Source organism: Schizosaccharomyces cryophilus (genome assembly GCF_000004155.1).
Source record: "Schizosaccharomyces cryophilus OY26 unplaced genomic scaffold supercont4.2, whole genome shotgun sequence".
Lineage (NCBI taxonomy): Eukaryota > Fungi > Ascomycota > Schizosaccharomycetes > Schizosaccharomycetales > Schizosaccharomycetaceae > Schizosaccharomyces > Schizosaccharomyces cryophilus.
This window is the reverse complement of record NW_013185625.1, coordinates 1,722,716-1,749,732: the sequence shown is the minus strand read 5'-3', so window position 1 is coordinate 1,749,732 and position 27,017 is coordinate 1,722,716. Positions and strand designations below refer to the sequence as shown.

General features: G+C 37.4%; 10 protein-coding genes and 3 non-coding genes across 13 annotated transcripts; 4 read left to right on the top strand and 9 right to left on the bottom strand.

The window, feature by feature from the left end:
* Positions 1 to 42: 42 nt before the first annotated feature.
* Positions 43 to 6,183, bottom strand: SPOG_04737 (N-end-recognizing protein; the record flags this gene model as incomplete). Its single annotated transcript, XM_013167428.1, has 2 exons — positions 43 to 254; positions 333 to 6,183. The coding sequence occupies 2 exons, from the start codon at positions 6,181 to 6,183 to the stop codon at positions 43 to 45; spliced, it is 6,063 nt and encodes a 2,020-aa protein (XP_013022882.1).
* Positions 6,184 to 6,887: 704 nt separating this feature from the next.
* SPOG_16204 lies at positions 6,888 to 6,960 on the bottom strand. Its single transcript has one exon. It is a non-coding gene; the product is annotated as a tRNA-Phe (tRNA).
* A 464-nt stretch (positions 6,961 to 7,424) lies between these two features.
* Positions 7,425 to 7,496, bottom strand: SPOG_16203. The gene has a single exon. It is a non-coding gene; the product is annotated as a tRNA-Cys (tRNA).
* A 105-nt stretch (positions 7,497 to 7,601) lies between these two features.
* Positions 7,602 to 12,777, top strand: SPOG_04735 (SUR7 family protein). Its single transcript, XM_013167426.1, has one exon. It carries the CDS (start codon positions 11,719 to 11,721, stop codon positions 12,574 to 12,576), a length of 858 nt encoding a protein of 285 aa, XP_013022880.1. The 5' UTR covers positions 7,602 to 11,718; the 3' UTR covers positions 12,577 to 12,777.
* On the bottom strand, positions 7,862 to 10,325 carry SPOG_04736 (muskelin; the record flags this gene model as incomplete). Its single annotated transcript, XM_013167427.1, has 6 exons — positions 7,862 to 8,260; positions 8,298 to 8,498; positions 8,526 to 9,266; positions 9,306 to 9,412; positions 9,459 to 10,032; positions 10,084 to 10,325. 6 exons carry the CDS (start codon positions 10,323 to 10,325, stop codon positions 8,008 to 8,010), a joined length of 2,118 nt encoding a protein of 705 aa, XP_013022881.1. The 3' UTR covers positions 7,862 to 8,007.
* SPOG_16202 lies at positions 10,653 to 10,767 on the bottom strand. The gene has a single exon (XR_001203084.1). It is a non-coding gene; the product is annotated as a 5S ribosomal RNA (ribosomal RNA).
* On the bottom strand, positions 12,654 to 14,968 carry SPOG_04734 (alpha-actinin). The gene is made up of 3 exons (XM_013167425.1): positions 14,864 to 14,968; positions 14,588 to 14,814; positions 12,654 to 14,420 (listed from the first exon to the last, which is right to left on the bottom strand). Exons 1-3 carry the CDS (start codon positions 14,911 to 14,913, stop codon positions 12,832 to 12,834), a joined length of 1,866 nt encoding a protein of 621 aa, XP_013022879.1. The 5' UTR covers positions 14,914 to 14,968; the 3' UTR covers positions 12,654 to 12,831.
* Positions 14,969 to 14,999: 31 nt separating this feature from the next.
* On the bottom strand, positions 15,000 to 16,242 carry SPOG_04733 (uncharacterized protein). Its single transcript, XM_013167424.1, has one exon. It carries the CDS (start codon positions 16,180 to 16,182, stop codon positions 15,685 to 15,687), a length of 498 nt encoding a protein of 165 aa, XP_013022878.1. The 5' UTR covers positions 16,183 to 16,242; the 3' UTR covers positions 15,000 to 15,684.
* Positions 16,243 to 16,319: 77 nt separating this feature from the next.
* SPOG_04732 (CPA1 sodium ion/proton antiporter) lies at positions 16,320 to 18,588 on the bottom strand. The gene is made up of 4 exons (XM_013167423.1): positions 18,343 to 18,588; positions 17,888 to 18,198; positions 17,098 to 17,817; positions 16,320 to 17,046 (listed from the first exon to the last, which is right to left on the bottom strand). The coding sequence occupies exons 1-4, from the start codon at positions 18,365 to 18,367 to the stop codon at positions 16,399 to 16,401; spliced, it is 1,704 nt and encodes a 567-aa protein (XP_013022877.1). The 5' UTR covers positions 18,368 to 18,588; the 3' UTR covers positions 16,320 to 16,398.
* A 13-nt stretch (positions 18,589 to 18,601) lies between these two features.
* SPOG_04731 (uncharacterized protein) lies at positions 18,602 to 20,217 on the bottom strand. The gene has a single exon (XM_013167422.1). The coding sequence runs from the start codon at positions 19,920 to 19,922 to the stop codon at positions 19,665 to 19,667; it is 258 nt and encodes an 85-aa protein (XP_013022876.1). The 5' UTR covers positions 19,923 to 20,217; the 3' UTR covers positions 18,602 to 19,664.
* Positions 20,218 to 20,463: 246 nt separating this feature from the next.
* SPOG_04730 (YjeF family protein) lies at positions 20,464 to 22,002 on the top strand. Its single transcript, XM_013167421.1, has 4 exons — positions 20,464 to 20,775; positions 20,918 to 20,988; positions 21,050 to 21,465; positions 21,512 to 22,002. Exons 1-4 carry the CDS (start codon positions 20,752 to 20,754, stop codon positions 21,739 to 21,741), a joined length of 741 nt encoding a protein of 246 aa, XP_013022875.1. The 5' UTR covers positions 20,464 to 20,751; the 3' UTR covers positions 21,742 to 22,002.
* Positions 21,936 to 23,840, top strand: SPOG_04729 (EF-1 alpha binding zinc finger protein Zpr1). Its single transcript, XM_013167420.1, has one exon. It carries the CDS (start codon positions 22,332 to 22,334, stop codon positions 23,721 to 23,723), a length of 1,392 nt encoding a protein of 463 aa, XP_013022874.1. The 5' UTR covers positions 21,936 to 22,331; the 3' UTR covers positions 23,724 to 23,840.
* A 383-nt stretch (positions 23,841 to 24,223) lies between these two features.
* SPOG_04728 (Rad54 Rhp54) lies at positions 24,224 to 26,826 on the top strand (the record flags this gene model as incomplete). Its single annotated transcript, XM_013167419.1, has 2 exons — positions 24,224 to 26,732; positions 26,762 to 26,826. The coding sequence occupies 2 exons, from the start codon at positions 24,224 to 24,226 to the stop codon at positions 26,824 to 26,826; spliced, it is 2,574 nt and encodes an 857-aa protein (XP_013022873.1).
* Between the last annotated feature and the right edge of the window lie 191 nt (positions 26,827 to 27,017).

Here is a 27,017-nt window from a genome sequence, read left to right as displayed (position 1 = left end):
AACCGACAAAAAGAACCAAGCAACATACAAACCCTTTTTTCCTTAAGCCATGTCATAAACCTGCAATGAGCCTGAATCTCCAGAACGGGTGATTGATGACAAGACCATCTGTCGCAACCAAGCGTTACGGACCGCATGGTCATAACGCTTTTGACTTAGGAATTGAGGACATCCTCGAATTAATCGAAAATCGGTTTCCCCATGTATGTCTAAGTATGGAGCGGGCACGACCATACCGGCACCGCTAATTCCATCTAAAAATAGAATTCCACACATTTTAGTTAAAAAGTAAATACCTATACCATCAGAGCATTCTCTAGAGTGAATATTACATTCACCAGGCTGTCTTTGTGCTGCGGTAGTAGTTTGCCGAGCACTAAAGCAAACCACACTTCCACATTGCAAACAAACCGCTGGTAAAATTGGAGTCTTATGACACATGCAGCAAATAGATTCTTGCATTATATCCATCAAGCTCTCTAGCCTAGATGGAAGCTTCAAAAGCTCGTATATACCAGGATATTCCAGTCTTGGTTTATTGACTTTTGTGTCGTTTTCAGCATAATGCTGGCACCAACCATTAATTAATTGCAGTTGTTCTGAGCACTGTTGACTTCCCAACCTTGTATATACTTCATCCACCATGGGAAGCTCCATTAGCTCGCAAAGTTGGGTAAGTTCAGTCTTCTCATAAAACGTTTCATCAATAGACTTTTCAAAATAGATATTGAAAAGACTGTAATGCACCAAAGAAACCCGCCTTAGGAATGGGAGCATAAACTTCTCAACCAATGTCAATAATTTCAGAAGAGTAGCTTCGCTTTCAAGAATGTGGCACTTTTCTTCAATGCCGCATGCACGGAATACATGTCCACAGAATTGACAGAATGCATTTTTAGCTGCATCGCTATATTTAATGGAAGGTTCGGCAAAAGTCTCCGTTTGTTCGACGTAGCAAGCAGTCTCAACCACAATTTTGCAGATATTAGCAATATAGTAAAGTTCAGAATAATAAGAAATATGTCCCTGCTTCTCATAAATAATCATTAGAGATACAGTTCTAACAAACTCATTGAATACATCTGAAGAAAGCAAAGGTTTAAAGCTTCCTGCTTCCAAAGTATTCTGGTTTTTGAGCAAAAATTCCTGAATATCTGATTTTCCATAAAACAACTTGCCAAGTTGACGATTTTGAGTCTTAATTAAATCGGAAGTCGCATCATCAGAGCTGTTAACCTTATGGCATAAACTTTTCATGACTGCTTCAGCAAAAGATAAAAGAAATGCCGAATTAATAGAACCGATGTTGCTAATCCAGACTGGAGCTTCATGGCTCTGACTGCTAGGTGTACCACGATAGATTACTTCTAATGAAGCAAGGCTATAACATAACGAATCTAACAGTTCATCTGGTAAGCTTCCTTTTGACAAATTGTCATCACTAAGCTTTGATGCTGAAAATTCCATAACAGAAAAATAGCGCTGGATAGCATCTTGGTTATCGTCCATACGGTTTTCCTCTTTCTGGATAACAGCACTTTGATTAGTGTTAATCCAAGGACGGCTTAAACAATTTTCAGCAACCTTTTTAGCAACGTCCTTCTCTGTGTTAGCCATACAAAATTCGAAACTCTCATTATTTTCAATAGTAAAACTGCTTAAAAATGCTTCCAGATTTTTATGGATGCCAAAATCATTAAGACGAAGACAAAGTCTAGGTGTATGAGTCGTGGGGATTATTACATTTGATAAATAACCGCAAAGAGGGCACATAAAATACCGAGTAGCAGGTGTAGTTTTATGCTTGTCATTTATATATGTTGAAGGGTCACTTCTTCTGAGGAGCCTTGAACTGGTGTATGTGTTAAAACACTGAGTGTGCATAAGATGACCACAACTAGAAACGTAAAGACCTTCAATATTATGGTTAACGGGATATGCTCCCAAAATGCGGCTCTTCGTTTCATCTAAAGCAACCTTTTCAGTTTTTTCGCCAAAAGGACGATCAAGTACTTGCGCATTGAAGTTAGAAGGTATAACAAATAGCTCTCGAAGAACCTGCTTTGTATCCGCTGTATCCCTCAAAAATTTGCTCTTTTTTATGGTACCCAGCATCCCATATGCTGCTTCTTCATTACAACTTTCTTGGCACAATAAGCAATTTCCACGCAGGTGCTCATGTTGCTTAAACGGTGGTCTGTACGTATATTCACCATACTCATCCTCATCATCCATGTTAAAATCACTATTTTGTGCCATAAAGGAGGCTTGCTGGGCTCGGAATTGCTGCATAATATTTTTCTGTTTTTCCAATGCAATCCGCTTTTTCTCTTCTACACGTTTCGCCTCATCAATAGCTGGCTCTTCACTGCCTAAATCTGCCGAGTTTATTTGAGTATGTTGTAGAATGCTAGCGCAAGCAGTAGAGTCGGATTTTTTCAAGGAACTTAAGAAATGATTAGCTTTAGCATGTAATGATTTTAACTTTGAAGAATTTATGACTTTAAAACATAATTCTGCTAAACAGCAGCTGGAAGGACCGGTATCTTCACCATCTGGAGAAACTGACTGCTTCTCATGACAACACTTCGTGTAGAATGCTGTAGAACCAGTAAAGTCATTGATCCTAGAGGAAATTAAACAAAGCTGGAGGACCTCATTAATAATTGTCTCACTAACGTCCACATTTTCCTGTTTAGCGGAAATAAGAAGAGCATACTCAAGAGAGCGAAGAAGGGTTAGATAAAAAACATCAGAATTTACCAGCGCAAAGAATATATCTTGGCCGTTCTTCTCTACAAGCTTGAAGTTGGGTTCAATAACAGCAGCTTCTAAGGGGATGTTCTTTTTATCAGACAAGCGTTTCTTCAAAACAGCCTCGGCCTCTTCTCTTTCATTCTTAGAATAGTAAGAACTATAAGGGTTTATTAAATCAAAGTACTCATCCTTCAGAGTATATAAACCAAAATCGTGAAGCCCATCAGGAGGTTTATAGTTAGTCATCTCTTCTCTAATGGAATCAAATGATGAATCTTCAACTAAATTGCCTGAAATTTTATATAAAAGCGCCGAATAAGCTAAAGGTCCAAAACATAGTTCGTGGGCCAATCTAACCCGTATTGTGTCTTGAATACTCATTCTCAATAAGCTTTCACGTTCCGTTGTTAAAGTTATCATAAACTTCAACAATGAACCAAGAAGTCTAGGGATTTTTTCGGAATCGTAATGCTCATGTTCATTAAATTTCCTATCAAATACCCAATCCGTAAACTCAATTCTTTGTAATATAGCCTTCATCCCTACATCAGGATTTACTTGCGAAAGCACTCTCTGAATCAATAGTATATCTTTATCAAAAGTATACTCCCTGTTTCCTGGGAAGGGCTCACGGAATTCTTGAAGGTACACATAAAGTTGACGATAGAAACGAGTAGTAAGCAAAAGGTTATGTCCATTTCGAACCCAAAGATTAGCATCTACCTGCATCAGGAAAGCAATTACTCTCAATGGATGATCAATCAATGCAAAAAAGGTTTCCTGATCAAAAGATCCTAAAACATCCGAATCACAGTAGGAAAGCACTGTCGCTAAAGCCCAATGTAGAGGATGATTAAGGCTTATAGGGTCAACTGATACAGAAAAAGGTTTAAGAGGAAACCGGGAATTGAATGAATCAGACGGATCATCAGGAACACATTCCAACGGTTCGCGTGGATCGGAAACATCATCTTTAGGCTGAGTAATGGCAATTACCAAGACCTGAACAGCCTGAAGTAAGTCATTGCTTGATGCAGTCTCATAACACGAAGCGACTTGCTCACTCAATTCCGATAATCTATGCATCAAGAAAATATTTTTTAAACGCGTAACATCCCACTGGACATGAGAGTGCGTAGCGCGTTTTTGAGGAGAGTTACCTTGGAAAACGCGCAACAAGTCTATCCACTGATGGATATAGCGAGAATCTTTAGTAACCAAATTTTTTACTTGAGGAACTTGAAGCAAGTATTTCAAGTCGTGGAATAGATTAAATGTTCGGCGGCTCTTTAAAACTTGGTCATTTAACTTTATCTTTTGTACCCCTTCGGTTTCACCAGCACTTGGTTGCACAAGAAGAGAAACCGCGGCTGAATTAATATCCGTTAACAAATCATAATCCTTAACGACAGCCTCGGCAATACTAGGAGTAGTAAAGAACTGAACCGAAAGGAACATGACTGAACGATCAGGTTCCCGATCAGCTAGAACGAACGCACTGGCAAGATGCTTGTAATGAATAGCAAATCTAATACCCATAAGCCTTTTAAAAGCCAAGTTTCTGTTAAACGGAACAACATAGAGTCTTGATAGCAGAGTCCGCAATTCCTTCCAAAACTTCAAGTCAAAAACTAATAAATAATCTAAACGAAGACTAAGATATGGAGATTCAGCTACATCCTTAAAATTTGAAGGTTTGTAAGTAGGAGGTTTTTGCCAATATGAGTTTTGAAGAGGAACTTGAAAAGCCATATTGGGACGAGGCCTTCGGCGTGCGGTAATGATCTGACGCAAGTTGTTTAGTAGCTGGGGATTGAATTCCGGTCTTATAGTTACTACAGTCTGAGCAGTATTTGGTGGAGGAGGCAAAGGCGTTGTAGCTTGTTCTGGCGTTGCTTGTTCAGTATTACCATGCGTAACATTGTTTTCCTGAACAGTAGTATTTTCTTCTTCTTCTTCTTCTTCTTCTTCTTCTTCTCCTTCTTCATCTTGTTCGTCATTAACGTCATTCATTGGGGAATCTATAGCATTTTCGTCGTCTAAGTCATGTAGCAGCTCGCGCTCTGCTTCTGAATCCATAGTAATGGCATTTTCATCATCGTCATTTTCAGCACCAGTAGCTCGGTTAAAATCTATTCCGGCTGTTTCTGCCTCACCATCATTATCTTCAGTTTCCATGTCGGTAATGTCAGTGGGTAGATTATTATTCTCAAGGTTGGCAATGACTCCCAAGAGTTCTTCTGCAGCATAGAACTCATCTTCACTGTCATCGTCATTAGCAATTTCCATCGGAAGATTGCTAAAGTTCAAAGACGGGTCAGTGGGTTTCTCTAAACCGGGAGACCACTGCTTCAGCATTTCATTACAAAACACAGTCTGGATATAATTTGGGAAGTAGCAGACATGAGAATCTAACAAATCCTCAAGCCAGTGTAATAAAGTACTGCAGTCATCCTCGCGAAAAAAATCTCTAGCAGAACGAACATTAACGGCGAGATTATTACTGGAAATAATTCTGGCAATTCTCAATAGCTCTTGGATAGAGGTGGAAGTTTTAATAGAAAATCGACCGATAGAATCTACCCGTTGAGCGACTTGTAAACCAAAGCTTTCGCTGGCTGTATTCACAGCACGTTGAACGCAATGAACGACACCTTCAAAGGTGTTAAATTCATCGTTCCACAGCATTACACGGAAAACATCACAAGATTTATCAACGGAACCATATTTAGCAGTGCTTAGGCGAGACGCCTCCTCATCAGCCAAGACACTTTCGACAGACTGTTGGGCTTTAAGATTGATAGATGAGCAAGAAAAAACATCAAGTACAAAGTCAAGTACAATTCGAACTGTCTCAGAAATCGATTTTTGTAGCTCAGCAGGAATGCATTTCTCAGGAGAACTATCATCTTTTGTTTCTGAGTGGCTGTGAATTTTGCAAGGGAGATCGACTTTCCATGCCTCAGGATCTCCGCAATCACATACGCCACTGAAAGAAGTTGATATAGAAACATGCGTTTCATGGCCTTCATGATTTGTAGAACGAAAGCAGGGTGCACACAATACGCAGGTACTGTCACTCCCGCAAGTTTTACAGCGATATATAACTTCGCCATCTCGGAAAACATGGCCACAAACTTCACTGCCGGTTCCCTTGTTTTGTAGTTCATCAAAATATTCAGGTTCAGCTCGTTGCGAGCTAGAAAGAGAAAAACTTGATGTAATACTTTGTGGCTGCCCTTTTAAGAAGTACTTCCAATTGTTTTCGTCATAATTCAGCAAAGATAGATATACTTCTTGTAAAAGATGAGCTTTCGATTCATCGTTGGAATCATAAGCATGTCTTTCCGCACTCTCCAAAAGATACCTTTGTAGTCGGGTCGGAGTACTCTGCGCAGACTGCTGTGAAACGTTGTGTTCTAGCATGAACGCCAAGTGGTAAGCTGTAAAACGGGAAAATTTACAAAATCCAAAAAGTCAGGACAAGAAAATGAAAAAGTGACTTAAGTAATAATCCTTAAGTGCCTTTCTCTAATATAAAATAAAGAATAAAAAGGTACTATTCAATAGATGTAAAGTCTTTTGCAAAAGTAAATTTGAAGTATATTTACCACTTCCTTAGTAACTAACTAAAGGAATAATAGAAGCACATATACTGAGGTTGCTGATCTCAATCCAATCGACTAAGGATCCTATCAGTGCTTTTTCGCAAAAAAAATCAATATAATCTCTCACGAAATACCGTCAAACAAAACTTTTTTTGCTTCCTATTTCTCCTTACCCTTTATGGCTAAATGACAATCGCCTTAATCAAGACAGGAAAGACGTATTATGAAGGGTAACATTGTAACTCGGGAGTAAAGTTAAAATTTTTAAAGTGCTGCTATCAATGCTGGATTTATCAAATTGATATAAATGCTTTACGAAACATCTGTGACCTAGCTACGGGTCTTCAATAAACAAACCTGATAACTTTTGGAACTTGGAGTATGTTTCAGCGAGTAAGAATGATATAGCGGAAATAGGTACATGAATTTTGAATTTATTTTGAGTAGAAAAAGAAACGTATCAACCATTTCAATATTGATTTCATTAACTCTTGAGTTAGAATTAGAACCTAAGAAAAAAAGTGTCGCGAACCGGGATCGAACCGGTGACCAACAGATCTTCAGTCTGTCATGCTCCCAACTACACCACCGCGACTTTCGTTGTAATCCCTTTTAGCATATAAGTATTTATATAAGACAGTAATGATGTATGTTTTTTGAAAGTGGTGGCTGTTAACGTGGCTGTTAACATAAACAATCCAGATGCAGACCAGGAGGACGGAGTGATCCCTGTTGAGAATGACCGCAATAAATTGGACACTTTACGTTTACTTTGCGTTGAATATCATTTCGTTTAAAAGTATGAACAAGATGAAGACTGTGTGTGTATGATAAATTTTTTTTATTTTTTGGATTCTCAATTAGAATAAATAACAACAGGTATCATTTCTAATAAAGAAGGAAAATACGAACATATTGACTGCTTGTAAAAAAAAGAAAACAGAAAAAGAGAATTTCAAATGAAATTTACTATAGGTTGCTCTAGACATTTATTTCCTTTCTACTTTTTTATATTTACTTACTATACAAAAAGTAGCAATAAAAAATTGATGAAAAAAAAGGGCCCAACCGGATTTGAACCAGTGACCTGGGGAGCTGCAATCCCTCACTCTACCACTGAGCTATGAACCCTTAGTTATGATATGATAAATGGATAAATTATATAACTTAAGGGAAAATGAAGGCACGTAGCCAACATGAATAAAAAAGTATTGGTTTAAACTAACAATCTATCTTTGTTCTTCTACAGCGTCAATTGCCCTTATGAGATCTGCATTATTTTACTTTTAGGATGCTTCGTTTTCTAATTTCGATCAAAAGGAAAGAAGCAGTAGATCATTAAAAAGCGAACATCTAGCGTAAATACTTTGTTTGCAAACGACTACGGTACATCCCTGGTTACTATAGAATATACGTCTTGTGAAAGAATCATTGCCTTTTTCAACTAACCAATTTCGTAAACAGTTCATATGCTAATGATATCAATTGCAATTCATTCCAGCCCGCCTCCTAATTTATACTAATCTGATTATTCGGGCATTTCTAAACAATATTGGTTGTTACAACAAAATTTGAAGAACCACCAATTCATGAGTTTCAAAGTTGACCTCCGAGTGATATGTCTTTTGAAGCTAAATTAGGTTTAAAAAAGCTCAACCATATTCAATAAGGTGTCGCTTGGTATTATTTCATCTTCACAATGGGGAAGAAGATCGCAAATCTTTTCAAAGGTTTCAATCCGAAGTCTCCTTAAATCTTCGAATCCCAATTTCTCTTTGAAAATACCTGTAATCATTTGAACCCAAAACGTTTGATGTTTTTTAAACTTTGGCTGTAATTCAGTTTGTAAGTAATAAATGGCCTTAACCGGATCCTTAAATTTTAGCTCATAGAACCTGAGAAAAGTTAGCTTTGGTTCTACAATCCTCATACCTTTGGATATGCAATTCTAAAAGAACTTGTTCATATACTGTATCTTGACCCCATTCTTCATTAATTTGGAGTTTCCAAAAGTCTTTCAGTTTCATTGGTTTTAAAGGATGAGAGCTAGCATTTCCACCAGAAATGTAGAATGTTTCAGTCTCCCAATTAACTGCCAAAGCATGACCAAACCTGTCGTAAATTAGCCCCTTCCTGAAATTTGAAAAAAATAGATCTTACCTTGCACAAGGATGCGGATTACCGATTTTCTCATTTATATCTATAACCTTTTTCCACTGCTTCTGTTCGATATAATAAGCCCATATACTTGGCTGCAGGATTTTATGATACTCTCGTTGTTCATATCCATAGAAGGCGAAAATCCTCTTTTTTTTTTCATCAAGTGAACTCCGTTGACAAAACGCCGGATATGGACAATCTTTGCCACATTGGGACCAATCATGGCTTTGCGCTTCCCAACTGGAAGTGTCAATAATATGCATGTCTGCAAGGAATTCCTGGTCATGGGTTTGCCCGCCAAAGACATAAATAAGATCTTCATCTGCTGCGTATTCCATACAATGGCCCATTCTTTCGGTAAGCAAATTCATGTTGGCATTCAAAGATTTAAAAGCAATCAACTTTCTTTCCCAAATGCCATAATCTACATAATATAAATAAAAGGTCTCAAAGACCAAGTCCCCTGGATCCCATTTGCATCCTCCACAGACATATAGTATATTCTCCTTTTCGTTCAAGGTCATAGCCTGGTCAAAGATAGCCATTGGACCTTGCTCTATAGATGTGTCTTTAGACAAGCAAGTCCAGTATCCTTTTTTGATATTGTATTTCCAAAAATCTGGTTTGACATCTGGGCTTACAAGACTTCCTCCTGCGGTGCCGAAATAATTACCAAGTAAATAAATACATTGCCGCGAAGAATCTAATACCATTCGATGACATACACGTTTTCCTGGAGGTCTTAATCTGTTAGAAATATAAAGGTGACTAAAATCATACTGATTAGGTCCCAGGAGGCTCCAACTTTGAGTTTCGACGGAGAATTTCCAAAGGTCAGAAAACGTCTCAATTCCGTCCCATCCACCGTAATGGTAAATACTATTGTCCTAATTTGTTTAGCTTTGTGATATTGGACTATAAATGGAAGCTTACTTGAGGATTATAAACCATCTGGTGTCCACTTCGAGGACCGATTCCACGACTAAGTAAAGAGATTTCCTTAGTGAGTATTTTTGGCTGGGCTTCCTTCTTCCATCTTTGACTTAATTCTTTCCAAACCTTCTCTTCAAATAAGCGAATGGCATCACACAAATCGCCTGACTCGCAGATTGCACTGTAAAGCAGATTTAATGGCGAAAGCATATAAGGTATTTGGTAGTGGTGAGCGATAGCTGAACATACCTGACTATTTCCTTTGTACAAGAAATAAGAAAGCAAATATTTTATCGCTTTTGTTTCTAGTTCCTTGACTCGTTGTTTTTCAGTGGCCGACAAACAATGAGGAGCATTATATCCATGCAGTTCAACATACCATATACTAAGGTTAAATTCAGGGGCATGTGCCTGTAGAGGAACGATTTTAATATATTTGCAAGCAAATGGAAAAACATTTGAGTTCTCTTTTTGTGACTGAAGAGTGAAAGCTTCTGTGTTTGAGTCATTGGTAAGACCGGCTTTAAGAAGTAGTAAAAGATGCCACTGATCTCTGCCGCCATAGACTGCAAATCTAACTTGTTAAAAACAAACTCCAAATATCGATTGTTTAGGCTTTACATACTCTTTCAAATTACAAAGATGCGGTGCACAATATTTTCCGAACAAAATGTCTGTGACCACGCAGGGTTCTTTTAATTTTAATAAGATAAACTGCGTATCTAGTTTTGAGAAGAATTTGGAGTTTGCGCAACTCCAACGGCTTTCGACTTTTCGAGGTTCATGTTTGGCAATATTGTACGGATGATATTTCCCAGAATAACTTGACCAGTCATGAATAGTATAAGGAAGAATTTTCTTTTCCATTAACTCAAATACTAAATTCCAGCCTGTTTGGAAGACTTACCTAACAAGTGGTTTTGTGTAAGTTCTGCTACGAATGTAAACAAACATGGGAAAGTGCATTTACGAAATAAAACCGAGAAAATCACACGAAAACGAAGTGAATACTTTTGGAATAGGGTTTCATTTCTAAAGGAAGAAGGTCTACTAATTTAAACGACACATTTTTGATTCTTTTCAGTTTGTTTACACGTTAAGTAAACAAAGCCGAAACAGGATGAGAGGACCATTCACAGACGAATAAAAAGATTAATCTGACCCCTTTAAAAGAATAAAAAGAGCAACAAAAAAAGCCTACAGCACCTCGGATTCCCATGTTGTCTCCAACCATAGTACTAACGAGGCCCTCAGACGCTTAACTGCAGTGATCGGACGGGAATTGGTGTTTTCGCCTAGGTATGGCCGTAGACAATTATACATTTCACTAAAAACCTTTATCTCTTGACGGGTGATTACCGTGTAGACAGTCTTATCATTGCTTTCAATATAAGTATTATGCTCAATTCTGCGATCAGTGCGAACGTTACAACACTTTCAATCCATGTTTTTTTCTGAAAGCCCAAAGTTATGTCTGCACATAAAGTGCAGTCTACTTCTTGAATCGGTTAGAAAATTTTTTATACGAACAACAACCAAGCCACGTAGAAAATTTACGCGTCATAGAGGACCTGTTGATGCCAACTCTCATTCTGTTTTCTAGGAAGGGTTGTGATGTTGGTTATTGAAGTTGGTCTTTTGTCTAGTAAACAATACTTATTGAATGAATAGCAAGGTACATTCAGACTTGCGGACTCAGTAATGAGTATGTTTACTTTTTCTTGTTTGTTTCAAAGTAATCGAAGTCAAGCTTAATGCATCTCTTCTTCTGCTTTTTTATTGGGTTTGTATTTAGCTTTGTTTGTAAATAGGAATGGATTGTTTACATTTTGTTACCCCAGCAACACCAGCTCCTTAAAGTAAAAGGACGCACACGTCTTTATTTATAAACATAACAATCATTCCTCCTAAAGATTTTTACTGCCATTATTAGGCGCCGCTATACCGTTAAGCTTTACATTTCTAAAAAATTTCACAGTGTTTTAGTTAACGGTATTTTCTAATTAACAACAATTCACAGCTTAACGACGAGAGTTTCATAAGTGTAACTTAATTTAGGCGTCCCTCTTTTGATATTGTTTTGTGCAATCGGTTTCATTCCATTCCTTTCTTTTCGTAACGTTGCATATCTTACAATTAAACAAGTCTTCTTTGTAAACATTGGATTCAGTTTTCGTTTATCAAGATTTCCTTCAAAAAGGTAAACCTTACAGAAAAGATATATCTTGGCTGTCTTCTATTTTGATTTCTGGTAGAAAGTATGGGGCTTAAACTACTTAAATTTGTGTTTATGGGATCGGCCGTCTTGTGTACCTTAGTAGGCGGTCTTTTATCCATTCTCTGTATTATCAACCAAACACAACATAACGTTGCTTTTCAAAATATATACTTCGTTCAGCTCAACACCACCTCGATGTTTTCTGTTAACAATGCTACCGAGCTTACAAAATCGATAGGAGATCAAATTCAAGGTGATCTGGCAACTCAATTGTCTTCTGAACTTCAAAATGATAACGAGCAGATTCAAGCTATAATCACGGAGCTGGAAAAGCAAATGAAACAAATTTCAGGCATTCCCGATTGGTATTCTATTGGTCTCTGGAATTACTGTAAAGGCAACGCAACAGACTACACAAATCCTACTTGGTGTAGTAAGCCTTCGCCAAAATACTACTTTAATCCTATCAACATGCTCGAAAACGATCTTTCGAATGCTGCGAAAACCCAGATCAATCTCCGTTTATCTGACGAAGCCGAATACGGTCTGAAAATTTCCAAAGGGATTTGTTATGCTCTGCGAGCTATGTATATCTTAGGTTTTATGTTTTTCATTTTCACACTTGCTTCAGTATTAATCTCTTGGTGCCCTTTTTTTGGTCCTCTTTTAGTCTCTGTAAGCTGCTTCTTCGCTGCAGCCTTTACATTTGTAGCTGCAGTAATGGCCATTGCTTTTTATCGGGTTGCTAGTTCTAAACTCGAGGAGAATCTAACTATGTTGAACATTCCAATTATCTTAGGGAAAAAAATTTACGCATATTCGTTTATTTCCGCAGCTGCTGGTTTGGCAGCTCTAGTTTTGTTCTTTCTTGCCAATTTAAGTACTTATTCCCCTGTTTAATTCTACTTATTTATTAGGTTCATCCATTTTTTATTATATGGTTCCTTCACTCAAAAACCACTTTCTGTTACTTTCGTACAATGATACAATCGTGTATCTATTCCAGCTTATTTCGCTCTTTCGCTATTTTTCTTCATATTGCTTAATTTTCATAGATTATAATAAATTATTCAGCACAAATTCCTATCAAGTAGTCTATAGTGCAAAAAGATATTGTATCAAAAGAGTGTATCTGAAATTAAATTTTCATAGTTGTCAAGGAAATTCTTTGTCCTCCGCGATTAATTCTCTGATCCATGTTAAATAATCCATTCCCTCAGTGCGTTTCTTCATGTTTGTTTCCAAAAAATTCACAAAATTTGGACGGACTTGGCTTTTCATTAAGTCTTCCACTGTAACATAGGATTTTCCATCAGCAACGTCACAAAAGGCGTACAAAACTTGACGGGCACTGTCACGATCTTCTAGTTCCTCCATCACGACTTCTGTAAAACGTTCGCATGTAACCCCTTCTTCGCCATTCGATGCTCTCTCAAATAAGGCCATACCTTCTTCCGAGTCATAAACTAAACCCAATGAAGCCAATGCAGCATAAAATTCCAGCTCGTTCAACATATTTGACTTCTTCTTCTCGAAATGACGAAAGACGGTCGCTATACCATCTAATTCTTGCTTTGAGAGTGTACGTTTCTCTCTTTCCAAAATTTCATTTTGCAAGTACTTTATTTTATGAGCAATAATTTCAGCTGTAACACTGTATTCGTGTTCCAAATCATCATAGGAAAACAACGTGTAGTCGTTTTCTTCTATACCTGCTTCCTTACAATTGTCAGAATGTACCTTCACGCTAGCTAGTTCGATTTCCAAAGGGCCCAGATGCTCTTGTAAAAACTCAACGTGCTCTAACTGATCCCTCCATTCTCCTTGAAGGTTAGAAATCTCGTTTGAAATGGTTGAGAGCATTTTTGAGAAACTGTTTGCACGTTCTGCAAATGAAATACGCATGCTTTCTTTAATTTCTCTCATACGGGTATTAATTAACTTGGAGCGATCTGCTTCCTCAGTCAGAAAATCTTTCCATTCGCGTTCCAGATCCACGATCTTCAAGCCAGCAGGAGGCTCATATATTCGAAGTTGATAAGTTTTCAAACTCGTCTGTATTGTTGCTAGTAGTGACTCAAGATCAATTTTCTCTTTTACCCATTCTCGTTTTTCAGCTGCTTTAAAACCAACGAAATCCCGAGAATGAGCCTTAACGTCAGAATATGTGTTCTCAAAAGTAGAGGCTTTCCAGTACTCACGAACTCGAGAAATACTCTCTAGAAGTCGTTTCATACGAGTCTCATAGTCTTCCTGCATCGCACGTGTTAACATTAAAACTTCAGTAAATCTCTCAACTCTCCTCGCTGCAGTCTCAACTTTATCTAAAGTAGAAAAAGCATGAAAGTATTCGGCAATGTAAGTCATAATACTGCGTTCATCGGGACGATCGACATCACAAACGTCCTCGACATCAATCAAACGAGGGATACCAATATGCTCTTGGGCAATATCAAATGCTAGTTGCATATTTTTTCGATTCTCTTTTTTGTCTAGTTCATGGTAGTTTAACAGATCTGGTCGGTGCTTGTGAATTAAAGCGCAGAACGCCAAGCCGTTTGTCCAACTTCTAGAGAAATCATGAATCTCCACCTCTGGGCGATATTTTGCTGTTTTTCGTTGACACCATAACAGCAAACCTTCTTTAGCAGTCAAACCTTCTTCATTAATATCAGCAATTGTGAATCTTAAAATCAAAGTCCAGATAAGACCGAGAATCAATTTTAGATTTCCATCAACAATGTCTAAAATAAATTAGTTTTCAATCTTATGAAAAGAGACGAAATATTTCCCTAATTTGATAATGTCAACCCCATTCAGTTACGGTTTGTCCGTGTAAACAAAGTACTGGAATCGCAAAACTTTATAGGAAAGGAGTTGTATTACCATATTATTTCTTTATTATTCATACCAGCTGGACCAATGTTTGTTAAAGGCATTCCTTTACTCTTAATATATTCCAAGGCCTTATTGACATTTTCAAGTTTGTGTAAACGGAGACGAGGCTTTCGATTGTATTTTCCTAATTGTTCATCACCTATTATTTCTAACAGCTGAATCAACAGTATTCCGTCTGATAAATCTTTCCCAAGGTCAAAAACCGCAGGTAAATCGTGTAATGAAAGTTTTGTGTTAAACCTGTATTTATTTCGCGTGTTAATTCACATCTTTTTGATTATTTACTTACCATTTTGTAAAAGTTCTATTCTGCACGTTCTGCCATTGATTTGCTTGCATCAAAGGTAACTTTTCGTGGTAACTATGTTTTGGTGAGAGTAAATATTACAAGAAGGTAGGGACTATAAGTTAGGGGAAGTTATAAGTTGTACTGATTGATTCGTATCAATTTTATATCTTCTAAAATAAATGTATTTAATAATTATATTTTTAAGCTTTATTAACTTGCGTAAAACAAGCAGCGTCCATATCCATGTCGAATTCGAAAACTTGTCAGTAATAAAGTCCTATATTCGACATACTCTTCCTTTGTTATTCTTAGATTCTTATAATATATTAGATTAAATTAGCTGCTAGAACTTGATTCTCTGAAAATGAACACTTTACATTTCTCAGGATTTGCCTAGGATGGCTCTGTAAAAAGACAAAACCACATTATTATTAAGGCAAAAATCAATTTTAAGTCACGGATAATAAAAACTTGGTTCGTAAAATTAGTTTTGCATCAAATGAATGCAATTCATTGAAAAAAATACAAGGTACGCCCTTGATATAATGCCTTTGGAAAAGTCGTCTCCTTTATTTTATTGAACTCTGTTAAAACAATATAAAACCTTCTTTTTTCCCTTCAGGTAAATACCAAATCGTGACCAAAACTCGTGAAGTCACCAATGTATTTTACGCTTGTCCATAGAGTTCAAACATATTCTTTCTGTGAAAAATAGAATTAAAGAAAGAAGAGTTGCTTGTAACCTTTCAAAATAAAGCAGTATACGCTTCACAGATTGAAAAGTCGTCCCGAACTAGAAAATCCAGTTTCTAACGCAAAAATTAAGGAATAATTAATTTTTGACCCTCCGAAAGTTCAACTTTAGTCTCTGGAGTAGTCCCTTGAAAGTCATCATCGGCGTTTGTGGAGTTAATGCCAAATTTTATAAATAAACCAGTCCATTTAGCTTCATCATCTTGTTCTTCATTCACCTGGGATTTAGTTAAAGTCTTAATCCTTTGTCTTAAAGGTACTTTCTCCCAAGATAAAAAGCAATGTTCGCCTGCAGAAATAGGTATTGACTGAAAAGCTTCCAAGGGAATGGACACATTTTCCTCTAAAATACGAATTTCTACTCCCTCAGGAACATCAACCGGGAGTAAAAGCACGTTTTTCTGAAAAGTAAATACTTGAGATGTTCCTTCTTCTGCAAAAAGATCAGTTTCCGCCAAATCGCAAACAAATGTATTAGAATCAAACTCGGCGGATATAGTCGATGTAAATTGTTTGCAGATGTCCTTTAATTCCTGTTGTTCTACAGCCCTAAAGTTCAAAGACATATTTCTGGTAGTTGAAGGATTACGCTACTGAGTGTAGCATATGGATATAGTGTTCTAAATATGGCATAGGATTTAGTAGAGCAAATGAAATTAGCTACAGTCCAATACTTTTAATTGATTAGAACAGAAAAAAAAATATTTATTTTAAACGCTTAGAATCATTATGGCATTACTAAAATATTGTATGACCTTTCTAATTTATAGGCAACGAAACTTTCACTTCTTCGGACTACTTCTTGAGACATCTCGTTCCAACAAAACGGGTTTAATAACTTCTTCGTCAAAGCGTGAAAACCATTGGGCTTGGTCATCTCTAGATGCGTGGAAAAAATGATTGAATGCTCCAGCAGCTTTTTGGTACTGTTCGAAAGTATTAGAAATTTTCTTTGAAGGACTAGCCTCAGGTAATACTCCTGCATGCTCATAATCCTCTGGCACCACTGGCCGATCAGGGACAGAAGAATCAAGAGACGCATTGGAAAGCTCCATAGCTCCATTTTCTAATTCATAATCAGCTGTGGCCTGCCATGGAAGCATGGAAAATTCGGTATCGCTATCCACATCGGCAGCTACGCCGGTCTCAATGTTTAAAATTTCAAGCATGCGAGAAGTAGTTCCACCGAAAATGATAAGAGACAGCACGACTACAACAAGCGTTGTAGCCTTCAACGTCTGGGCATTCTCACCTTCAAAGCCAGCGGCCAAAGCGACGCCTACAGCTCCGCGAAGACCAGCCCAGAAAAGCATCATTTGGTAGCTATATGGGATATGGTCTATGAGAGTTCCGTCCCTTTGACGATGAAATTTGTTCAATAACTTACTTAAAGGGAACACGTTCATATATCTAGAAGCTGTTACCGCAATCTATACACCGTTAGTATATTTTCGTGGTAGCCCATATCAACATATACATACCGTCGTGATCAAAATAAATATAGGCTTATAGACCAAATCAACCTGTGTAAATAAGGACATTCCCAAATAAATAAATATAAAGTTCTCAGATAATTGAGCAAGGACACGGAAAACGTATTTAGTGCTCAATTTTGCTTTGTAAGACATATTATAAAAAGCATAATGTTTCAAGGTAATTCCGCAAAACAAAAGCGAAACAACACCAGACATGTGACATCCATTTGAGAAAAAATATGAAGCATACGCCATAAGCAAGATGATACAAGATTCTATATGAGGGTAACGTCGCAGATAAGAATATTTAAGAACCAGAGCCGTCATAAGTCCAACGGAAACACCGATTAACAGACTGATGAAAAAAGTGATAATAAAAATTGTTATACCGTTAAATAGGGTGAACAAATGAAGTTGTTTTCCTTGAAACTGTTGCAAAGTTTCAAACATAACAATAGCAACCGCGTCGTTTAAAATACTTTCGCCAAAAATAATGGTATAAAGCTTTTGATCCACTTTATAAGAATTGAAAATAGCAAGAACGGTTACGGGATCCGTGGCTGATAAAGTAGCTCCCATGGATAATGCTTCGACAAAGGACATATGGAAGTTCTCAAAGTTCAAAAACGAGAATATGTAAACCAATATTCCCAAAGTGACCGCAGATATAAAGGTACCGGCAAAAGCAAATGTAAGGATAGTCCCTATATTTCGAAAGAAATTTGACTGTTCCAAATTAGCATTTTGAAAACCAATAGCCCCAGGAAGCTGAGTGGGCTATGAGAAAAAAACATACCTGATGCAACTCGTAGCCCGAGTTAAGGATAATTGGCGGAAGTAGAACATTAAAAAAATATGTAGAGTGAAAAGAAACCATATTTTGAATAATTAATCCAGGAGAAACCCGAATAATTAGGCCGACAACCATACCAACAAATACGGAAATGACCGTTTCGTGAATGGCGCGAATCTTCTTTGATTGAACATAGTAACTAGTAAGAAGAGCACCAATCAGGAGAACAAGAAGAATGAACAGAGCCCAGCTTGAATACAGTTCTTGTAAAGCTGGATCCTTATCATCCTCTTCACCATCAGCTCGTCGGATAACTAGGCAATGTTAGATTTAATTCAAAAGAGTTGTAAATGATACACGCAAAGCAAAGCTATCGGCTGCCAAGGCCAAGGAATCTGATGAATATTTACATTCAGAGAGTTAAAGCTTGACCTGCCAAAATCGTCAGTCAAACTCACCATTTACTATGGAAGCAGCATCCATGGGAACAAAGAGGATAAATAGTTTTAATGTGATAGCACTTATTCGTAAAGGATTCAACGGCTGCAGAAACACGGTATTTGGTGTACAGAGTTTCTTCGAGTTTTAAGAGAAAGAAAATTTCTAAAATATATATACTTTTTATACTATGAATTTATAGATATCAAATCACACGAATTTATTCAAAAGAGTAATTGGATTTCTGCTTTAATTCTTCATTAAAATCTACAGTTGAGGGAAAATGTTTGTTACTTTCAATATGTTACCTTGCTACTTGTCGCTTGAAGGATTATTTGTTTATTATCATATTTCAGAATGTGAAGTTTTTTGAGGGATTTCCTGAGTTTTTGTATAAATAATATACTTGTTTAGCTTTCTTTTTGAAAAGTAGAGACGGATGGGTTTACTGAGAGACTATCTAGATCATCTTTCATTAACTAGTCTTGTAAGCATGCTAGACAGACATATATTACGTTCTAAAGAAAGGCTATTCATTACCTCTTAGCAAGAACAGAGTTGTTTATAAGACAATCGAAGCTGCTTTGGTTTTAAGTGCGTGCTTATGCGAGTTGATTCAAGAGGAAGTAAAAAGCAAATCGCTTGAATCTGACCGATTCCTGTTCACAAAGAAAACATGACAGAGAAACAAGAAGTAAAAATAACTAATCAAGTAAAATTCCTTTTCCGTCTCCAATACAACATCACGAGGGAAGCATAATTCGTTAAGGGAAAGAAAGTATGCAAGTATCCAGAAAGAATATACTTAAACTGTTTAAGGGAATTCTTCCTATGATAAATAGCTTTAAGACGGTTCGAAAAAGTTATTTGCCATTTGCGATTCGTAAACGAGAATCAATAACAAAACAAGATGATAGCATTACCATTGGATAATTGCTATAACTCAATAAAGGTAATCATAGTTGTATCTCTACATATCCAAGAAGAATATCATTCTGCGTGAATCAAGGTTCATTTAATTTGAAAACATTCACCACACACATAGAACCCTAGATTCCGATGTTTCAGTCTCAAGAACAAGGCAAGACTGTAGAAAGAAAAGGACGGGTGGGATCTTTCATATAAAAACCAAAAAATACGTCTTTCTCATTATATATTCAACGAACAGCCACAAGATTCAGCAGCCATTTATGGTAGTCTAACAAAGCAATAAAACGAAAGCAAAATAGAAAATAGCCAAAGAATTGCATGTGTAAAAGAAGTGAGAGGGGAGTTTCAAACCAAAGGAAGATAACGTACAAGGTTGTCGGGAGCAACTTTGACAGAATCCTGTGAAAATGAACTAATTGGAAGAAGAGGGGGATGCATTTCGACCTTGCTGTTGTCGTTTATCGTCAATAACAACAATTGAAGAGGGCCATTCAGACTTAGCAGTATCATCGTCTTGAGAGTTGGGCTGTGATCCTACATAAGGATTCTGCATAGCAGGACAAGGGAGAAAAGAAGGAAGTACGACAGTCGCAGTGGCAAAGAGAGCAGTTGTTCCAAATAGCAGATTTACCAACGACCGACGCTGGGATGCTCTGAGTGTACGAAACATAGAGAAAAGTATACAATAATAAGGAATCTGCAAGGTATTACATAAGACAATTCATGTCAAAAGATTTGGGTAATACCCAAAAAAAAAAGAGAAATCGGGAGAAGGCAGGCAAATGCAAGGGTTCTGACTTGTCTTTCATAGGAAGAAGAAGAACCAATAAGAGAGGTAGGAATGAAGAAGTAGGAAAACCCGGAAGAAAAGCATGTACCAAGTTATAAGGAAAATAATAGAAAGACTTATTTATTCAGAAAATTCTTTTTCTTCCGTTCATTCTTCCTCATTTCTTCGCAAACCAGATTTCCTCGTTACGACAATCCTTACTGCCAAGCTCAACTCTTTTAAATAATGCTCCCGGCCAAAAAATCTATTGTAACACTCCCATAGTAGAATATACTTATTTTAACGGTTAATATTCCGTATAGTAATACTATTACCATATTCAAAAGCATGCGTTTAAACTTTAAGTAGATATCTGCTAACCTACGATAATTATGCTTTTATTTTAATAAGCATATTGCTATGGTAACTGAAATAGGCCGAATATATATGTAAGAATAGAAAGAAAACAAAAGAATCTCTTCGTTAGTTTTTCCTTTTATTTTTTTTTTAGTCGTTTTTTTCTTTTGTAAAAATTAGGTGTTATCCTCTTGAGTTGCTTTTATTCACCATGAGATCATTGACGAATATTTCATTTTTTTCGGTATGACTAAAAATTCCATTGACTTCATTTGAGTTTCTGTTGAAGTTTCTTTTATAAAAAAGCCCCAGTCTTCTCTCTCTGACTGCCAACGTTAGGTCTGTTCATTCAATACTCTTTTATTCAAATAAAATGACAGGAAAACCGGCTATTTCAGTAAGTAAAACGTAAAAAGTTAATTAATGCTTTTTCTTTCAAGAAAATGAATCATGGTAAAAAAAGAAAGAGCAAAAATATGTTAGAAGCAGAAGAAAACAATACCATTCCTATAAAAGCTATATACTAATGAAGTCTTTAGTTACTCAGTGCATCTGTTGCGAAAGCCCTCGACGGAGAGCTTATGTCGACTGGAGCCTTTTCCGTAGATCAGTAAGTCCTAGATAATATGCAGGAACACTAGTTGTAGACTAACCATTGCTTTTCTTTTAAGACTCATGGAATTGGCTGGTTTGTCAGTTTCTCAAGTTGTATACCGTGAATATCCCTCTTCTAGTCATGCCAAAGTACTTGTCTGCTGTGGTCCTGGAAATAATGGAGGCGATGGTTTAGTAGCTGCTCGACATCTATGGCAATACGGCTATCAACCAACCGTATATTATCCGAAGCCATCGTCACCAGATCTGTACAAGCGACTTTGCAAACAACTTGAAGACCTTGACATACCCATCCATACTACCCACAATTCCAAGATACTTCATCAACTTCTTGGTCAGTCTTCTCTGGTAGTGGACTCTTTATTCGGGTTCAGCTTTAAAGGACCTGTTCGTGAGCCTTTTGGTGAGATTATCTCTGCTATTGTTGATTCAAAGCTTCATGTAGTCTCTGTCGATGCTCCGTCCTCCTGGGGTAAGTTTTCAGTGCTTTCAAGGACTACCTGTTCTAACCTATGCAGAAATTGACGAAGGTCCTCAAAAAGAAGGCCCTATGAAAAATTTCAATCCAAATGTTTTGATTTCCCTTACTGCACCCAAGCCTTGTTGCAATTTCTACAAGGGTAAGCATTACCTGGGCGGTAGATTCGTTAGCAAAGCCATCAAGGACAAGTATCACTTGCAATTGCCCTCCTATCCTGGAATGGACCAAATTGTGGATATTACGGATCAGCCCTTAGCTACAGTATAAAGCTCTTACTGCCCTTGGCAACCTTTTTTGTCTCAAGCCCAGTCATGTTCCTCATTTTATGATTATAATTACATACAATAGCTTTTTTTAAAATTTCTAATGTTGATATGTTGTTTTTACTGAAGGTTGCTTCTTTATAGCGAAAAGAACATGTGCTCAAACTAAGGTACAAATTTCACAATTTAGTTGCATTCCAACACTACAGAATAAAATAATCAACATTTTTCCAAAATTTCGTTTTCAAAATGGACCACTGACGACTTTCTCCAATTCACTTTCCTAGCTTCACTGCTGTAGCCGGAACGTGCAGGCAACCACTACGTGGCCATTTCACTGAGAGTTTTGAAAATACCTTTTTGGAGTCCCTTTTTTTGAAGAATATCCTAATTTTCTTATTTTCCTTATTTGGATTCGAAAGATTTCTGACGAATTCTATATTTCTAGAGGAAAATTTTTTTTTCTTCTGCTGACCCATTGTCTTGGTACATCTTAGTAAGCAATAAACTACCAGGATTCTTTTTTAGGTTTTCTTATTTGAATCTTTTCATTCCACCATTTCCACCATTTCGCAGAAACGTAAAATTGAGAACATGACTGATCCTGCCAACCGCGAGGAGTTATTCCCTGAAATTGGTAAAGCTGCACAGAATGTTTCTGGCGCCGATGAAGAAGGCTCTGGAGTTCAAGAAGTCGAATCTTTGTGTATGCAATGCCATAATAATGGTACTACAAAACTGTTCTTGACAGTCATCCCTTACTTTCGAGAAATTATTTTAACGTCTTTTGAATGCCCTCACTGCGGATTTAAGAATGCTCAGATCCAACATGCTGAAACCGTTCAACCAGAGGGCTCTAGTTTTACCCTCCTTGTCAATGAGAAAGATGATTTGAACCGTACCATTGTCAAGAGCAACGAGGCCGTCGTTCGTATTCCCGAGCTCCATTTGGAGATTCCTGGACGTCTTGGTCAATTGACCACAATTGAAGGTGTTTTAAGCAACATTCACGATGATTTATCTAACGATCAAGATGCTCGTAAAGAAGCCGCTCCTGAATTGTATCAGCAGATTTCACAATTTTTGGAGCGCGTTCTCCAATACCGTAATGGAGAGGCTCCTTTCACTTTCATCCTCGATGATGTTACCGGCAATAGCTGGGTTGAAATGAGACCTGGCAAAGACGGAAATCGCTGGACTCAGGTCAAATACAAGCGTACTCTCGAACAAAACCACAAGTTGGGTCTTGTCAACACGGATGAAGATCAAAACCATGAAACTTCCAGAAAGACTGATGCCCCCGCCACTTTGGCTCATGATGCTACTGCCGTCGAGGTTGATCCCAACGAAGTTCACACTTTCCATTCTACTTGTCCATCTTGCTCGCATCCTTGTGATACTCACATGAAGCTTTTGGATATTCCTCACTTCAAGGAGGTGATTATTATGTCTACCGTCTGTGATCATTGTGGTTATCGTTCCAACGAAGTCAAGACCGGTGGTTCAATTCCTGATAAGGGTCGCAAGATCACTTTGAAGGTCATGGATGCCGAGGACCTTTCTCGTGACATCCTTAAGTCTGAAACTGCTTCCTTGCAAATTGCTGAACTTGGTTTGGACTTGTACCCTGGTACCTTGGGTGGCCGATTCACCACCATTGAGGGAATCCTCGCTCAAATTTATGATGAGCTCTATGGCCGTGTATTTTCTCAAGAGAGCGATTCTATGACTCCTGAACAAGTTGCAAACTGGCAGCAATTCCTTTGCAATCTGACTAATGCTAGAGAGGGCGGTACTCAATTCACCGTCGTTTTGGATGATCCTTTGGCTCAAAGCTATCTTCAAAACTTTTATGCCCCTGACCCTGATCCAAACATGGTAATTGAAGAGTATGAGCGAAGCTTCCAAACGAATGAAGATCTTGGTCTTAATGATATGAAAACTGAAAATTACCAACAGCCTTCTACCGATACAAAAAAGGAGTAAACGGTTAGCTAGGCAAGTTTCTTAGGCTTTTTGAGTTGTTATTATTATGGGTTTCGGAATTCCATGCATTTTTTGATACATATACAGGGTTAATAAAATAGTGCTTTTTACTTTGCCTGCTTTAGGTATTGTAGCTTTCTTGATTTACAAGTTAACTTGCTCGTCATTTTAGTAAATAATCAAACAATTTTAAATTAAGACTGTCAAAGTAGACCATAAACATTTTGTCTATTCGTTAGTATTATTTTTTTCTTTATCTATTTTACGCTATTATCATTTTTCTTTTTGGCGTAGTTTCTTTTATTTCGAAAACCGGGATTAACAGTATTTCGCTGCATTTCATAATTCCAAGTTTAAACGCGACACGATTTAATTACACTTTCTCTCTGCCATCACACATTCAAGTCGAAAATATAAACAAACACTCTTTTCACTCTTTGGTGAACTGTCTCTCTTTTTCATTTTATTAATTAATTATAAAACAAAACTTTTTACGATTGATGATTCAAGACCCTACGAATTCTCCCCGCCTTGATGCTCTATCGTCTAGAAACAAGGAAAATGTTCCTGGAAAGCTTTTCAAAAAGTTCAAATGTCCATCCTTAATAATATCTGAAAAACGAAAGGAATTGCCATTAAGAAAACGACCTAGGATTAATTACAATGAATATGGTTCTAGCGACAATGGAAGTGATTCTGTCTATGTGACGGAGGAGAGAGCCGGTCTAGCGGCCATTAAAGAAGCAAATCGCTGTGTACTTTCCCATGAAAGAAAAGATCCTGACACAGTAATAAAAAAAAAATTCTCTGTACCGAAACCAATAAAAGGACATGAAGACCTGTCCAAAATTAGTTTCAGCCGGCCACCTCCTACGTTAGGAATGAAACGAAGAGCAGACTTTATTGCTAGGCCACTATATGATCCTGCTGATGAATTTGCAATTGTTTTATATGATCCCACTACTGACACTCACGAAGAGGTTCCCGATATCAAAGAATTTTTGGCAGAAAAGCGAAAGGTTGACCAAGAAGCAAAATCCAAAAAAGGAAAAAAACAGATACTCGAGAACGAGTCTGACACCGAAGAAGAAGCTAATCAAAGTAATGATTCCACTCAACCTCTTAATGAAGAGACACCAACCGAGTCAGCAGAGTCGGCAACAACGGCCAAAGGGAAATTTAAAAGACAGAATAAAAGCTTAAAAGACTTACTTGGAATAAAAAAAGAGAAGCCACCACCACCACCCGTACCTGTTGTAATCGACCCAAAGCTAACTCGCATTTTACGTCCACATCAAATTGAGGGTGTGAAGTTTTTGTACAAATGTGTTACGGGACGTGTGGATCGTGGTGCGAGCGGCTGCATTATGGCAGATGAGATGGGTCTCGGTAAAACCTTGCAGTGTATTGCTTTGCTATGGACTTTGTTGAAGCAATCTCCTCAAGCTGGAAAGCCGACCATTGAAAAAGCAATCATTACCTGTCCGTCATCGTTAGTAAAGAATTGGGCTAACGAATTGGTAAAGTGGTTGGGAAAAGATGCAATAACTCCATTTATCGTTGATGGAAAATGCTCAAAACAGGAGTTAATTACAGCTTTGCAGCAATGGGCTCAAGTGCGAGGTCGCCAAGTTACCCGGCCAGTCTTAATTTCTAGTTATGAAACCCTTAGAGGTTATGTTGATTGTTTAAAGAACACAGAGATTGGCGTTTTATTATGTGATGAAGGACATAGATTAAAAAATAGTGACTCTTTAACATTTACCGCTCTAGACAAACTAAATGTCCAAAGAAGAATTATCCTTTCTGGTACTCCCATTCAGAACGACTTAAGTGAATATTTTTCGTTGTTGAATTTTGCAAATCCAGGCCTTTTAGGTTCACGACAAGAGTTTCGAAAAAACTATGAAATTCCGATTTTACGTGGGCGTGATGCAGACGGCTCAGAGAAGGACAAAACGATCGGGGATACAAAATTGGCTGAATTGGCAAAAATTGTAAATCGATTTATTATTCGCCGTACCAACGATATTCTATCTAAATACCTACCCGTTAAATATGAACACGTAGTTTTCTGTGGTTTGTCTGATTTCCAAATGAAGCTCTATAACCATTTTGTTACATCCCCAGAAATAAACAAAATTTTAAAAGGGACTGGCAGTCAGCCGTTGAAGGCGATAGGCATCTTGAAAAAATTGTGCAATCACCCTGATTTGCTGAATATATCGGAAGATTTGGAAGGGTGTGAATCGTTATATCCTGCTGGATTCATTCCGCGTGAACATCGTGGGCGTGACCGTAACATTGATTCTTCTCTCTCTGGAAAAATGTTGGTTTTAGAGAGAATGCTTGCTCAAATTAAGCGAGAAACAGATGATAAAATAGTATTAATTAGTAACTATACGTCAACACTAGATCTATTTGAGCAACTTTGTCGTGTACGTGGCTATAAAGCTTTGCGTCTGGATGGCACAATGAATGTCAATAAACGTCAGAAGCTGGTTGATACTTTTAATGACCCAGAGAAAGACGCATTTATTTTTCTTTTGTCTTCCAAGGCCGGTGGTTGTGGTATCAACCTTATTGGAGCCAATAGATTAATTCTTTTCGATCCCGATTGGAATCCAGCTGCTGATCAACAAGCTCTTGCACGGGTTTGGCGTGATGGACAGAAGAAGGACTGTTTTGTCTATCGCTTTATCGCAACTGGCACAATCGAAGAAAAGATTTTCCAACGTCAGTCTCATAAGCAATCTCTATCGTCTTGCGTTGTGGATGAAGCTCAGGACGTTGAACGTCACTTTTCTTTGGACAATCTTCGCCATCTATTTCATCTTAATGAAAACACTATATGTGAAACTCATGAAACCTTCAAGTGTAAGCGCTGTCGAAATGGCAAACAATTTATTCGGGCTCCTGCAATGCTATATGGTGACACCAGTACTTGGAATCATTTCACCAATCCTACTCTAGAGAAGATTGAAGATCATTTATTGAAGCGAGAATGCGGTAAGGAACAGATTACTACTGTATTTCAGTACAAATCTCATTAGCTCTGTTTGTGGATATATTCGTTTTTTCTCCTACCATGTTTGAGGAATGATTGTTTCATACACTCTGCATATGTACAGTCTATTTAATAACTTGTTTTCTATTTTTATCGATTTTTATGGTACTTATGGAATTAAGGGTTTACTTATGCTTTTTTAAGTGCAGCAACGCTCAAAAGTAATTGCTTTATTTATAACGACGAAATCTATAATATAATTTTTGTTTAATCTAATATATTTCTCA

Bases quoted from the DNA above. Each gene is read 5' to 3' on its own strand.
- SPOG_04735 (XM_013167426.1), top strand. From the start codon at position 11,719: ATGGGGCTTAAACTACTTAAATTTGTGTTTATGGGATCGGCCGTCTTG.
- SPOG_04734 (XM_013167425.1), bottom strand. From the start codon at position 14,913: ATGCAAGCAAATCAATGGCAGAACGTGCAGAATAGAACTTTTACAAAA. The intron at 14,815-14,863 runs GTAAGTAAATAA...AAATAAATACAG, and splicing joins AATAGAACTTTTACAAAATG to GTTTAACACAAAACTTTCAT. The intron at 14,421-14,587 runs GTATGAATAATA...AATTTATTTTAG, and splicing joins AACAAACATTGGTCCAGCTG to ACATTGTTGATGGAAATCTA.
- SPOG_04733 (XM_013167424.1), bottom strand. From the start codon at position 16,182: ATGTCTTTGAACTTTAGGGCTGTAGAACAACAGGAATTAAAGGACATC.
- SPOG_04732 (XM_013167423.1), bottom strand. From the start codon at position 18,367: ATGGATGCTGCTTCCATAGTAAATG. The intron at 18,199-18,342 runs GTGAGTTTGACT...AACATTGCCTAG, and splicing joins TGCTGCTTCCATAGTAAATG to TTATCCGACGAGCTGATGGT. The intron at 17,818-17,887 runs GTATGTTTTTTT...AATTTGGAACAG, and splicing joins CGGGCTACGAGTTGCATCAG to TCAAATTTCTTTCGAAATAT.
- SPOG_04731 (XM_013167422.1), bottom strand. From the start codon at position 19,922: ATGTTTCGTACACTCAGAGCATCCCAGCGTCGGTCGTTGGTAAATCTG.
- SPOG_04730 (XM_013167421.1), top strand. From the start codon at position 20,752: ATGACAGGAAAACCGGCTATTTCA. The intron at 20,776-20,917 runs GTAAGTAAAACG...TGAAGTCTTTAG, and splicing joins CAGGAAAACCGGCTATTTCA to TTACTCAGTGCATCTGTTGC. The intron at 20,989-21,049 runs GTAAGTCCTAGA...TTTTCTTTTAAG, and splicing joins GGAGCCTTTTCCGTAGATCA to ACTCATGGAATTGGCTGGTT.
- SPOG_04729 (XM_013167420.1), top strand. From the start codon at position 22,332: ATGACTGATCCTGCCAACCGCGAGGAGTTATTCCCTGAAATTGGTAAA.